Source organism: Notolepis coatsorum (assembly GCF_963971535.1).
Source record: "Notolepis coatsorum genome assembly, chromosome: 8".
NCBI lineage: Eukaryota > Metazoa > Chordata > Actinopteri > Aulopiformes > Paralepididae > Notolepis > Notolepis coatsorum.
The window spans coordinates 116,621,030-116,635,652 of record NC_140172.1 but is presented as its reverse complement, the minus strand read 5'-3'; the positions used below and the strand labels follow the sequence as shown (position 1 = coordinate 116,635,652).

Below are 14,623 nucleotides of genomic sequence, written 5' to 3'. Positions count from 1 at the left end.
GCATGCCGCAGTTTGTGTTTCTTACACAAGTAGTATGTGTAATGTGTTGTTTTTCTAACAAAGTAGGCTCGCTATATAGTTATACTTTATCGCCATTCAAACCAAAAACACCTTAGCCTACTTTTTCAGATTTCTATTATATAAGCTATGCTGTTCAATAGGTTAGGCGATCACCCTTCACCCGACACGTCGAGCAGGCTTTGAGAAAACATCTCCCTGTCTGCAGAAAACAGGACAGTCAGGCCCCCCTCTTCTCGTCAGCTGACCAGTGATCCACCAATCCCGAGGCTCGCAGCGTTGTAAATATGTTTGCATCGTGTTATATAAAACAACAACAGCTTTTTTACACTCATTGGCAGCACTGACAGTAGAGATGATGACGGTCGATACCCGCAGCAACGGTAAGTGGATCTATTGCATATTGTTGATGTTGATCGTTGGAACCTTAATTCGCTATCATGCTTTGCCCGGAGTATCGGTGGCAGCAGCGGCTTCTTTGTTCTATAACTGCAGTGTGGAGGAGTTAAAGTGAACATTATGACCCAGTTTTTTTTTTTTTTTTTTTTTTTTATATTACAAGTGCATTCATCTGGTTTATGCACCGGATACTGGATAATGAATTTACGTGTTACCCATACCATGCTGTTTATGTTATAGTCTGGTCTACTATACTCTAATTGTTGGGCTATATTACCGTAGACTATTGTCTGAAAGTCTCCGAATAAAGTATTTGCTGATCTAAGACATTTCGGTTCCCCCCAGGGCCCAGGCTCTTATCCTCTAAGGATTTGGGGGAAATATCACATAGTCAAAGTATTTTAATAGGATTATGCATATGCCTGAACCGGCCAATGTACTCCTAGATGTTGCCCTAGGCTACAACTGTACTGAACTCAGATTATTGCTGTCACGTGATGGGATAACCAAGGTCATTAATAAGTGAAGTTCAAAATCAAGAATAAATGAACAATATGAATACATATGAATATTCCACTCACTCAATCAGCCTTGTTCATTGACCAATAATGCATTGAGGGGAATGACAGCTGGTTAATGCTATTTTAAAGATAGCTACCTTTGTGTTACTGATGGATACTTTTTACAATAGTTTTTACAAGCATTTGACCATGAACATCAGATATCTACCCCCTGGTATGGGGGGGGGGGGGGGGAATACCACATGGAGGAAACCTGCCATTAAAATAATGACATCAGATAACAGAGTGCTGTTCTTGCTTTACAGACATGAAGGCTGAAGTCACCACCAGACAGGCAAGAACACAACAAGACTATATACAGCTATACAGACTCTCATCCATACAAACACAGACTCTCATCCATACAAACAAATGACAATATTAGGCAGGCAGGCGACACTGCAGCAGTTCACAATGCAGTTGCAATGAATAAATGAGTCTGAACGTGTGCACAGAGTCAGGTTACCTCCAGTTACTGCCTGGTGGAGAGGCCTGTTACAATGTTAATAAAGAGTATTTAATACCAGTTACTGCCTGGTGGAGAGGCCTGTTACAATGTTAATAAAGAGTATTTAATACCAGTTACTGCCTGGTGGAGAGGCCTGTTACAATGTTAATAAAGAGTATTTAATACCAGTTACTGCCTGGTGGAGAGACACCTGTTACAATGTTAATAAAGAGTATTTAATACCAGTTACTGCCTGGTGGAGAGACACCTGTTACAATGTTAATAAAGAGTATTTAATACCAGTTACTGCCTGGTGGAGAGGCCTGTTACAATGTTAATAAAGAGTATTTAATACCAGTTACTGCCTGGTGGAGAGGCCTGTTACAATGTTAATAAAGAGTATTTAATACCAGTTACTGCCTGGTGGAGAGGCCTGTTACAATGTTAATAAAGAGTATTTAATACCAGTTACTGCCTGGTGGAGAGACGCCTGTTACAATGTTAATAAAGAGTATTTAATACCAGTTACTGCCTGGTGGAGAGACACCTGTTACAATGTTAATAAAGAGTATTTAATACCAGTTACTGCCTGGTGGAGAGGCCTGTTACAATGTTAATACATTATGAGTCTTTATTACAAGTCTTTATCTTGTAATAGCCTCCGATTGTGTCATGATGCTACTATTTCATTTACTTTTAGTTTTTTTTTTAACACAGCTACAAGGGGGAAAATGTGATCAACATATCTTCTATGATATGTAATATACCATGGACATAATATAGAAAATATATATATATAGAAAATGTGCAAGTGTGTCCACTGTACTTGTGACAATGTTGTGATTGTCAAGCAAGTAACAATAAAGACGCCTATAGGCCAGTAGTTTTAACTGGTGTGGTGAGGCATATTAGTGTGTTTTGTTAAGTAAATCATGATAGTGAGCATCATAATGCAGACTAATATTACTGCTCACTGAAATCTAGAGTGTTCTAAGAATATCCTAAATAGAATTATGAGGAAACGTTTGAAAAAGAAAAAAAAAAACAAGGAAGGGGAAAAAAGCACCCAAGGGCTTAAAATAGGTTCAATTGTTAAATATTTTCTCTCCAAGTGAACACAATTTGGACCAAGTCCAGCAGGCCCATTGTGTTTGCTTGGAATATTGTGTGACGTTCTCTCGTGCAAAACCAATAATTTAGTGTTCCGTGGAACTTGGTGGTTTTTGCCAGTGTACTTGAGAGGAGGCTCAGGTGTAAGATATCCTGTAAACAACTTGTAGGCAGATCCGTCACCTGGGCTCCAACCGCGGTGTGCTCTCTGGAAATAGTGCCTCTCATGCGGTGTGATCAAAACAGGCTCAACCTGAAGAGTAGCATTCTCCCCAGCCTAATTGTTCACTGCCGTGGGTGGAAATAGACTAGTCACGCACACAATAGACGGGTTAAGGTGAGAGTTTTAGACAGTGTTCTAATATAACTTGGTTGTTACAAGAGATAAAAGAGAGGGGGGTGAGTGTGAACGTGACTGTGAGTTCTTTAATGTGTCTGTATCCATGTGTGTGTGCGTGCGTAGGCCTGAGCCACCCGTGTTAAGTTGTTGCACTGCAAAAGTATCAGCTGTGAGGCCACTATTGCATAGTGAAACCATGTTGCCACTGACTGTTGCTATGGCCACAGGGTAACGGGTAAAAGTGACCATTTTAACAGTGCTATTGAAGGTGACATCAATCCCCAGAATTACGTTACTTAAAGGTATAATCTGTAATGCTGTCAAACATCGACCTCTAGGCAAAAGAGCCCCCCTTGATGTTGCTTTGCCTTGCTTGTTTACTTCTTTTGTTTGGGGGGTTGGAGTAGTTTAGTAACTTATACTGTGAATTTCCCCAGACCTCTCTTGGCCTGTGGTCTGGCCAGCAGTAGGAACCACTAGCCTATACCCGCTGAAACACGCCAGACAAAAATAAAAACTGTAAACGAAGTGCAGTACTATGTTGTCATCATTTGCCTAGAGGTCGCTATTTGACGCCATTACAGATTCTACCTTTTAATTGATTCAGCCTTAATTATTGGACCTTCCTTTGGTCCGCTTGGCAATGGATTTCAGATTAAAAAAAAAAGTGACTGAGGTTAGTATAAACTGCCTCTGCTTTGTATTTTAATGTGTTTATCATTTGCACTCCGACTCTATAGCAGAACAGAGGGCTGGTCCATATGGGCAAAATATCATGTCACAATATTTTTCCTAGTTTTGGCGGTATAACAGTATTTATTTAACAGTCATTAACTTGTAATGCAATTGTCATGGTGCTATTTAATTGAAAATACTAATACTGCTGCAAGGATTTCTTTTTTATTATCTTAAAGAATATATAGTGTATACAGGTGCAGCTCAATAAATTTGAATATTGTGGAAAAGTACATTTATTTCAGTAATTCAAAAAGCGAAACTCTCATAGATTATAGATTCATTACACACAAAGTGAAATATTTCAAGCCTTTATTTGTTTTAATTTAGATAATTATGGCTTACAGCTCATGAAAACCCCAAATTCAGTATCTCAGAAATGTTTTATATTCATAAGACCACGTGAGTTGTTGATGGATGGAAGTCACTTATCATGGACGACAGGTATAGTAAAAATCCACACCTTTGCATACATCCATGACTGTGTACCTTCATATTCAGTGGTGTATAGCTCCCTAGCTGAATCTATATAATCTATAGCTGAATATTTTCAGAAAACACTAAAAAGGAAGATGAACACCATACAATTCATACACTACAGACATGCATCAAGTATGGTGCTGAAGCACTTCACTGTAGCTCTATTTATTTTCTTATGTATCCCTCCACCTACCCCGTATGCTGTCTTTCTCTCCTAAGAGGTAGGGTTGTGTTATAAACCACACCTAACAGAGATCCCAGCAAATCAAAGGCTTATCTTTGTTTTAGCAGAGCAAAAGAAAACATGATGGATTGCACTGTTATTATGGGATTACATCAGAGTGTTTCATTCTCCTCTTGTCCCCTGCACCTCAGGAGGCTCCTGGAGGCCTGTGGGACTCGGTTAAGAAAGCAGCCTTCATCATCGGAAGCGGACTCTTAATCTTGGCCGCGTTCAGTAACTCGCTAACATGGTAGTGTTGTCTTAACCTTTTGAACAGTCTTTTCATTTGATGAACTCTGATTATTGCTACAATTCTGTATATAAAGCAATTTATTAATATTGTTTTGTAACCATTAATTGATTTTCACTAGTATTGAGAATTGTCCAGACAGGTTGAAACATTTTGACTACACTGTGCTACACTGTAACGCTACACTGTAACGCTACACTGTTTTCTCAACTTATATTTTGCGTTGGATTCTTTCCAGTTGAATCAACTAATTGACCTACCTCAAACCTGCCCTCTTTTCTTGATCCTCCAATCATAGCTGTTGCGAGGAAGCAGCAGTTGTGATTGGATGATCAAGAAAAGGGGGCGGGGCTTGAGGTAGGTAATTAAGCAAGCGTAAACCTGTGGCCTATTGCGCGACAGGAAACCTCCTCTTTCTTCCTTTCGTTCCTTTCTGCTTGGTATGGCCTGTGTGACCGTAGCATTGTAACAGCCCTGATATGTGCCTGATGTGTAGTATTCTTCTACGTTACCTGTGCAAAAAAACGTGCAATTCTATTATTACCATGTGAGCAAACAGATTCTCTAAAACACAACCTCGACTCCTCATCTCATCCAGGCACCTGCAGAGGTTTTGGGGAGCGTCGGGAGATTTCTGGCAGGACCAGTGGACCAGGCTGCACCAGCATTACGAAGGACACGACGCCTCCTTGTTCTTCCTGGGTAGGAAATCATCTATGACCAGCAATGTCACTCACTCACTCACTCACTCACTCACTCACTCACTCACTCACTCACTCACTCCTTCATTCAGTCAGCGATTTATTCACTCACCCCTGGTGGCATCTCAACGGCATGGCACTTTGTGTAAGACTAGTTCAATCTATACATGACATCAACCAGAGCTAACCACGGTATGAAAGCTCCTGGTAGAAAGTCATTAGAACACCATTCAAATGGACTGACATTCTGAGCTGTGTTTTATAGGTTAGCTAAGGATTTATGTTCGCTATTGCCTATTTGTACATACCGTATCTTCACCCTGGGAACTTCTTGATGACTGCAGCAACACCCTTCACACAAGCACCATGTGTACTAGTGTAGTATATCAATGAAGAGAGAGAGAGAGAAGAGAGGGTGAGAGAAGGGAGAGGGAGAGAGAGACTCATAACTCTCTCATACATAATAATAATAATAGAGGCCTACTTGGAATGCCCATTTGTCACCCATATTTTAAGAGAAACCAGTTGTGAAATGTGCGAGAGAGAGAGAGAGAGCGAGCTCAGCATTCAGCCAATACCACAGTCAATGCACGAGGATACTGTTTCATCACATATGTGTGTTTGTTGCTCTGGCACATCTGTGCACAAAGGTCACTAAGCTAAACACAACACCCTGAGCTAAACACAACACCCTGAGCTAAACACAACACCCTGAGCTAAACACAACACCTCAGCTCCCAAAGCATGCAAGGCTTCTCATCTATGACACTGTGTAATGGAGTCAACAACACAGTGTGGTGGGAGTTGGAGATCGGTGGTGCTGCTTTTGTGCTGGCAAGCACAGGGCTCACGCCTCACGGTTTGAACCTGGGGGTCGAGGAATAGGGTTCAACCTAGAAGAGGACGCTATTGTCCCTGGTAGCATGAATGACACCTGTAACGCTATACTGTGATGCTACACTGTGATGCTATACTGATGCTACACTGTAAAGCTACACTGTAATGCTTCACGGTAACACTACACTGTAACGCTACACTGTGATGCTACACTGTAATGCTACACTGTGATGCTACACTGTGATGCTACACTGTAATGCTTCACGGTAACACGGTAACACTACACTGTAACGCTACACTGTGATGCTACACTGTGATGCTACACTGTGATGCTACACTGTGATGCTACACTGTAATGCTACACTGTGATGCTACACTGTAATGCTACACTGTGATGCTACACTGTAATGCTACACTGTGATGCTACACTGTGATGCTACACTGTGATGCTACACTGTAATGCTACACTGTGATGCTACACTGTGATGCTACACTGTAATGCTTCACGGTAACACTGTAACACTACACTGTAATGCTACACTGTGATGCTACACTGTAATGCTACACTGTGATGCTACACTGTAATGCTACACTGTGATGCTACACTGTAATGCTACACTGTGATGCTACACTGTGATGCTACACTGTAATGCTTCACGGTAACACGGTAACACTACACTGTAACGCTACACTGTGATGCTACACTGTGATGCTACACTGTGATGCTACACTGTGATGCTACACTGTAATGCTACACTGTGATGCTACACTGTGATGCTACACTGTGATGCTACACTGTAATGCTTCACGGTAACACGGTAACACTACACTGTAACGCTACACTGTGATGCTACACTGTGATGCTACACTGTGATGCTACACTGTGATGCTACACTGTGATGCTACACTGTAATGCTACACTGTAATGCTACACTGTAATGCTACACTGTGATGCTACACTGTAATGCTACACTGTGATGCTACACTGTAATGCTACACTGTGATGCTACACTGTGATGCTACACTGTAATGCTTCACGGTAACACGGTAACACTACACTGTAACGCTACACTGTGATGCTACACTGTGATGCTACACTGTAATGCTACACTGTGATGCTACACTGTAATGCTACACTGTGATGCTACACTGTAATGCTACACTGTGATGCTACACTGTAATGCTATGCTACACTATAAAGCTACACTGTAATTCTACACTGTAATGCTACACTGTAACACTACACTGTGATGCTACACTGTGATGCTACACTGTGATGCTACACTGTGATGCTACACTGTAATGCTATGCTACACTATAAAGCTACACTGTAATTCTACACTGTAATGCTACACTGTAACACTACACTGTGATGCTACACTGTGATGCTACACTGTGATGCTACACTGTGATGCTACACTGTGATGCTACACTGTGATGCTACACTGTGATGCTACACTGTGATGCTACACTGTGATGCTACACTGTGATGCTATGCTACACTATAAAGCTACACTGTAATTCTACACTGTAATGCTACACTGTTTTTTCAACTTATATTTTCAAGGAGCTTTTTTGCATTGGATTCTTTCCAGTTGAATCAACTAAATTTAATCAAACCCTTTTCTTGATCCTCCAACCATGACTGTTGCATCCTCTAGAGCTGTGCCCAACAACAATAACAACGGCGACAATAACAACAACTAAACATTTCTGATGTGAAAAAGGCAGTGGGGCATAGTTATATTCACTGGTCAAGTGTTAATTCACAGCGCTATATGTCCATCACCGCCCACTTCATCAATTCTGATTGGCAGATGGAATCAAAATGCTTGAATCTTCCCTGAGATTATGACGTTAACTTTGTAGCAAAGGCCTGTGTCAAGCTAGCGACAACAACAATAAGGTCAGAATCTTTCATAACACAAGCTGCCACATATGCACCTTTTCAGCATTTTTCTGGACGATAATATAATTTATAGTTTTTCTTCAAGCAATATCATCAGTAGGGGAATTTTAATATCGCCCCAAGCCTAGTTCACGAGTTTGTTTCATCTGTTACGTCTTATATTCCTTAGGCACGTATCCTGTATCCTGTCTACTGTCTCTGTATTTACCTTAGTATGTAAGAGGTTAGAGGTCATGCAGTTCCCCGTGACCTTGAGGCTGATGGCGTGACAAGGATGTTTGTGTCTCTCACACAGAAAAGAAAAGTTGACTACTTCCATATGTTTCAGAAACTGATACTTTGTTTTACAATATAAATATGACTGTTGCTGTAAACTCATTGTCATTCTAATGCCTGTAATGACCTGAGCTTGCTTGCTTATTAAATGCCTGAATTTAACTAATTTAATTGCCTCCGGATTCTTCGTTTATATATGAATTGATCATTACAGATATTAGAATCATCCTGTATATTAGATAAATCATCATAACACACTCTGGTTTATTCAACAGGGACAATGTTGGTTCCGATGGTGACGTTCTGGGTGGCCAATGTTCTGCTCCTACTGGTGGACATAACCGACAAGCCTTCCTTCATCACCCGCTACCGCATCCAGACGGATAAGAACACCCCGGTAAGCTGTGCGCTCTCATTTTAGGGGCTGGACTAGGAGTGTACCAGCACTGATTAAGGGTGGGATGCAGGCCACGTGAGCGGATCGGCGCGGCCGAGAAATCCGCTCTTCGCTCTTTAAAGCTTGGTCCGCTCCGCTAATCGCTCATGTTGATCCCGCCCCCAAGGCGCTCCCCGCTCCCCGCGCCAGATCGCTCGGCTTTTTTTGATTTTTTTTGGAGCATGGTGTAAATTAGCTCAAACTACAACAGTCTACACCCCCTGGGCCCCTTAACAATTGTTTGTATTGAGCAGCATTGTAATTGTACCCATTCTGCAATGTTAAATAACGTTGTTTATCCATTCACTAGCTCTATTAAGCGATGATAGTTAGCCAAGCCACAATGCTATGGTCGCTGCCATTAACGTTAGCATGTAAGCTAACGACAACAACAATGGCGTCGATACTTTTCTAACAGGAGTGAGTGAAGGAGGAGGAGTGAAGCCTGAACAGGATATCACAGGTTCACCCTTCTCAATTCTCATTGGTTGAAAATGGCCTTCATGTTTGTACATCGCCATCTGTTGCTTTGGCATTGTACTACATGTATATTATTACATCAGTGTTAAACCACTGTGTGAGCGGCCCGGAGTGGATTGGAGCGGAGGAGAACTCTCGCTCCGGACGTCGCGCCGACCCATTTTAAAACCCACTCCTCGCTCACGTCAAAACCGCCCGCTCCGCTCCCTGCGCCGCTCATGCTCCGATCCGCTCACATGGCCTGGTGGGATGATGCACGTAACTCGTGATACTGTGACGAATTTGGCCCTTGATAACGATAATATCACAATACATGATATCTGGGATCATCAATATATTGCAAGCAATTTAATCTACGATACATCATGATATCTGTGTAACTGAAGAAGGAAAAATACCCATAAAAAGGCAAAAAGCAGGAATTATTTATTCATTCACAGAATTGACATGAAAGCCCATCAGATTCTTTAGTGTGCATCACAAACTGGCCAATTGTATATGAAACAATGTACAACATAGTGCCTCTTTAACACTTTGGGTGCCATGGGTTAAATTCATGATATACCATAGATTGCCAGCTCTATTTGTCTATGGAGAAGTACCCCTTCTTTGCATGGCTATAACTTTTTAAATTCTATTGCTACATTGCCATTATTAGGGCCCATTCAAAGTCCTATATGTATTGTTCATTGTGTAGCAACGTTAAACTTTTTCATTCACATATTCATAGTAAAGTATGGTCTAATGTATAAGTATGTTTTCATCTCTTTCTGCAGCTTTCTCCAGAACGTGATCTATAGCCCCAAATGCATTATATTGATGATGAAATACAGTTTGATGGCAATCGGGGCGATATAAAAAATTTCAATTGGACGTACTTCTAGAATGATCTACGTATGATCTGATGATGACCGGATGGGCGGGGGATCGTTTATAATTCCGTGGGCAGCGTTATATCATTCATCTAGTGTGGGTCATATGTTCATCATAACAGTTTATATGGAACACGTTCAAAAATAACGCTGAATCTTACCGGATCTTCCTCGCACCGTTGGACGATCAGCGTGGTGTAGACCGTTTTCGATTATGGGATGTTTATCCTGATGAACCATTTCCAGCTTGTATAATACTATATACGTCCAAATCATGTTGTTTATCGAGTTATTGGCAATGGATCGCTATATATTGTGACGAGCCAGAGTGCCGGTAGCCAAACCGAGTGGCCGGAAGTAATATGGCCGACCAGCACAACCTCCACAGCACTTCCTGTTTGGCGATTGCGCCGATCGGCCACCAGATGGCGCTCCTGAACCGCCAGAGAGCTCAGTGGGTCCTCCTGGTGGATCTCAGGCCAGCGGAGGGGAAATATGAATCCGATCACAGATTTTTGAAATATTGATATTAAAGACGCTGTAAAGCGTCCTTCGGCAACTTGAGCATGGCCGGGAATGACGCTGTAAAGCTTTTCCCGGCACCCAAAGTGTTAACACACACACTGACTGCAACGTGATTATTATTAACTATTAATCATGTCCCCAAAGGAAAACTTTGTTACCATCTGCAATAAAAATATATACATCTGTTTTATCTAATAAGATAACGTTGTCAGCCTGTTCACCTCATTCCAATCATTTTTATTGCAGTAAAATAGGATTGTCAAGCAAAAAAGAAATCGATGCCTAGTGCCAGTAGGGCTGCACGATTCTTGCTAAAATGTGAATCACAATTTTTCTCTCTAAGAATTGCGATCACGATTCTCTCACACGATTCTTATTTTTTGTCATGATTTAAAAAAGTAAAGTAAAAATATCTTATTTTTTTTATCGTCAACATTTTGAAATGAGATCGCATAGGGCTATAAATCGAGATCGTGATTGTTTCCCCGATTAATCGTACAGCCCTAAGTGCCAGTATATCGATAACATGTCGCAAGAGGAAGTACGGCGATATATCGCAGTATTGACTTGTTGTCCCTCCCATAGCACCAATGCCACCTCTTCATTTTCCATACATATTCTGAGTGCTAAACTTCAAAGATATACAATAGAGCTTTTACAGACGAGCACTCTGATTCTGAGCCCTTGGGGGTGGCTGCCCCAAGCAGTGGAACAGTTTACATATTAGATCTGCGTCTTAAAGACTCACCGCTTTTCATTCAAGTTGAGCCATACATCAGTGCTTCTATTTCTGTTGTATTTGTATTGTTATACATTTAGTCATTTAGCTGACGCTTTTATCCAAATTCATTGTCACTGTAAAATCAAATATTGTTAAATGATGGTGTATTATTGTATTGTGTGAGATGATGACTGAATAAACTACTACTACTACTACTACTACTACTACTACTACTACTACTACTACTACTACTACTACTACTACAAAGCGACTTACAAGTTCTGTACGACAAGTCATCAGGAAGGGCACAACTCTGTTATATGTGTAGTACTGTTTGCAGTATTATTTCTGTTTGTGTTAATTGTGCACCTTGTGTTGTATTTTTATTAGTATTGTATGTACAGTACTTTTGTACTTTGTATTGTGCAGCACTTTGGTCAACCTGGGTTGTTTTTAAATCTGACCTTGACCTAGATCAGTTCAACTTTCACCCAAATAAACTTTCGCGGTAGTTAGTGGTATAATTAGATAGTAAATAATAATAATAATAATACATTTGATTTGTAACGCACTTTATATTGTAACAATCTCAAAGTGCTACATGAAAGGAGATGAAGATAAAAAGAAAAAATTAAATGAATAAAACAATTCAAATTAATAAAACAACCAATGAAATGGAAGAAACATTCAGATCAAAATAAAAAAATAAAAAATAATTAGAAACACAAGGCATCAGTCGGTCCATTTAGGCAAATGCCTTAAAGAAATGTTTTTAGTCCCCTTTTGAAAGCCTCAACGGACTGTGGTGCTCTCATATTGTTTATTTGCCTGATAAACCCTTGTCATTACATTGGACTGGTGCAATTTGATTGCATCAATCATAGGCCTAAACAGATAATCAGTTAAAGTTTGGTATTTTATGACATTCTGTTTATGGCCCTCTGATAATTCCGTTGTAAGCAGTTCAAGCTGTTTATTGTATGGCATAATGTGTTATGTAAAGTAACAGATATTTAATTTCATTGTTATTACCTACTAGTTGGAATTTTCTATTAGTGAGATAACAGATAGCATAACCTTGTTAGATAACATAGCCTTGAATGAATGAATCAATAGTTTATTTCGAACAAGAAATAACAATGTAAAAAAAGAAAATACAAAGAATAAAATGATAAATAAAATAGGATGAAGCAATATGCTTATCAGGTCCTACACCTTATTGCAATATACCCTTAACAATTTTTCCAAACTCAGTGTTTTTCCTACAGAATGATCTGCAAACAAAATCAGTTGTCCATTGATCAGGTTAATATAATAATTACTGTTATTAAATAATAGTTATTTTACAATCAATAGGCTACTGTGCATCCAGTATTTATCAGAACAAAAACGGCAACAAATGAAAACAAGACAATAATTTCAACATCTCCAAAAATGTCTCCAACATCTCCTCTTTACTGTACCTTTCTAGGATCGCTCTTTTGTAATTGATTTTGAACTGTATGACGTTTTTGCTCAGTTTAATTTCATCATCCAATCCATTATTATCCATCATCCACCTTAACATTAGCTACCAAAGAGAGTAGTGATGTAAAAATTGCGCACTTTCATCAGTGTGTGTTTCTGTGTGCTGTCAAAAAGTATTCACTGATCAGTTGAATCCATTACTCATCAGGGCTGCCCCTCTCATAATATTGGTGTTCAACAGTCTTACTATTTATTGTTCACGTGAATCCATTGATCGTATTGATTAGGCTAACTGAAGTAGAGGACGAGGATTGTATTTTCATTTTCTGATCAACTGTAAGGCAAAGTTGCGTGTGTTAACATTTTATTTATCATCTGAATTTGATGATAAAATCTAAATATTCTGAAAAGCCAAGACAGTTTATTTTAAATCAGATGAAAACCCATCCCTGCCTTGTATGAAGCTAAGCCTTTCTTTCATACTCCCAGCGAGACCGAGTGGGAGGGAGGTACCGTTCTGAGTAGGAGCAGAGTAGATTGACAAAGTGTTCGCTGCTAGCTTGTCATCATTTGTGATTTATCATCTGAATCTGGCAAAAATAGTTATATGATATTCTGAAGGCCAAAACGTTGTTTATATAAAATCAAACAAAACCCCCAAAGTGACCAAAAATCTATATGTTGACATAAATCCACATTATCTAGACATGCGCCGTTGTAACATCCGACTGAGTTTGATAGAGCATGTTGCATACGTCCACCTGTCCAAAGTCCTCACACTGTGTTTGATTAATGAATGTCGTTGAACACTGGTCAATGGCCATTACGATAACCCACGTCTGACCCAATGTAACCCCTTGCTATGGGTTTACTATTGGCTTCCTAAAGGCTAACGCTGGTAGACCTGTGACCCGGGGGTTACCTAAATGTCTTCATACACGTTGCCTGTCTCGTGTTTGCGTTCCAAATCAGTGTAATGCTTTTGGATGTACCGGTACAGTGAAGATGTATTTATTTCCATGCGTGTGTCATCTGGGTTCAAAGTTGAAGAGGTATGTTAGGGCCATGGACTTTGAGCAGCTGTGTACACACATAAAGTAGTTTATCTGATATACCTTTCAACTATCACGTATCTACCTTGTAACTGGATCTGAGATGTACAGTATCTGATGCCATTTCTTTACTGCCAAATTCTACTAAACTTAAAAAGTATTGGCTGACACACTTACTGATGCAATCCGTTACTTTGACTAAATAGTATTCATAGTATTTGATTGTAGACATCTTGGTTGTAAACAACCGGTGATTGTAATCAAATAGCAGGTGGTAATCATTAAGTCAAGTCAGGTGTTCCTTTATTAATCCCCTTGGGGAAATCCAGGTGTCATGGCAGCATGGGGGAGGGGGGAGCTCTTCTCCATTAAAGAGCTCTAAGATGCTTCAGTGGCAAAACCCAGTCCCTCTGTTTTGATTTCTGATTGATTGATTGATTGAAAATTGTATTAACAGATTGCAGAATGGGTACAGTACAGCTCAATACATACAATTGTTAAGGGGATGCAGACCAGAGAAAGACGTTCGTCTTGTTTACATCAGGGTCCCCCATTTTCAATTCATCATAACATATATGACATACATGACATACAGATAGACAGTACTGCTACATCTATACATTTATGACATACCAGATTTGCAAATACAGTATTGTTTGTGATACGAAAAGAGTCCAGAAAAGAGAGTACCGGTATATACATTTGACATAGAAACTGTACATTGGAGGAGGTTGGGGGGGGGGGGGGGGGGGGGTAGGAGGAGTGGGTGGGGGACACTGTACAA

General features: G+C 40.1%; 1 protein-coding gene across 1 annotated transcript in view; it reads left to right on the top strand.

The window, feature by feature from the left end:
* Positions 1 to 284: 284 nt before the first annotated feature.
* faxdc2 (fatty acid hydroxylase domain containing 2) overlaps positions 285 to 14,623 on the top strand; it is a 28,859-nt gene continuing 14,520 nt past the window's right edge. The window contains exons 1-5 of the mRNA XM_084320679.1: positions 285 to 401; positions 1,244 to 1,272; positions 4,466 to 4,563; positions 5,162 to 5,265; positions 8,562 to 8,683. Of these exons, the coding sequence (XP_084176805.1) occupies positions 374 to 401; positions 1,244 to 1,272; positions 4,466 to 4,563; positions 5,162 to 5,265; positions 8,562 to 8,683 (381 nt within the window). The 5' untranslated portion in view covers positions 285 to 373. The remainder of the gene's footprint in view (positions 402 to 1,243; positions 1,273 to 4,465; positions 4,564 to 5,161; positions 5,266 to 8,561; positions 8,684 to 14,623) is intronic.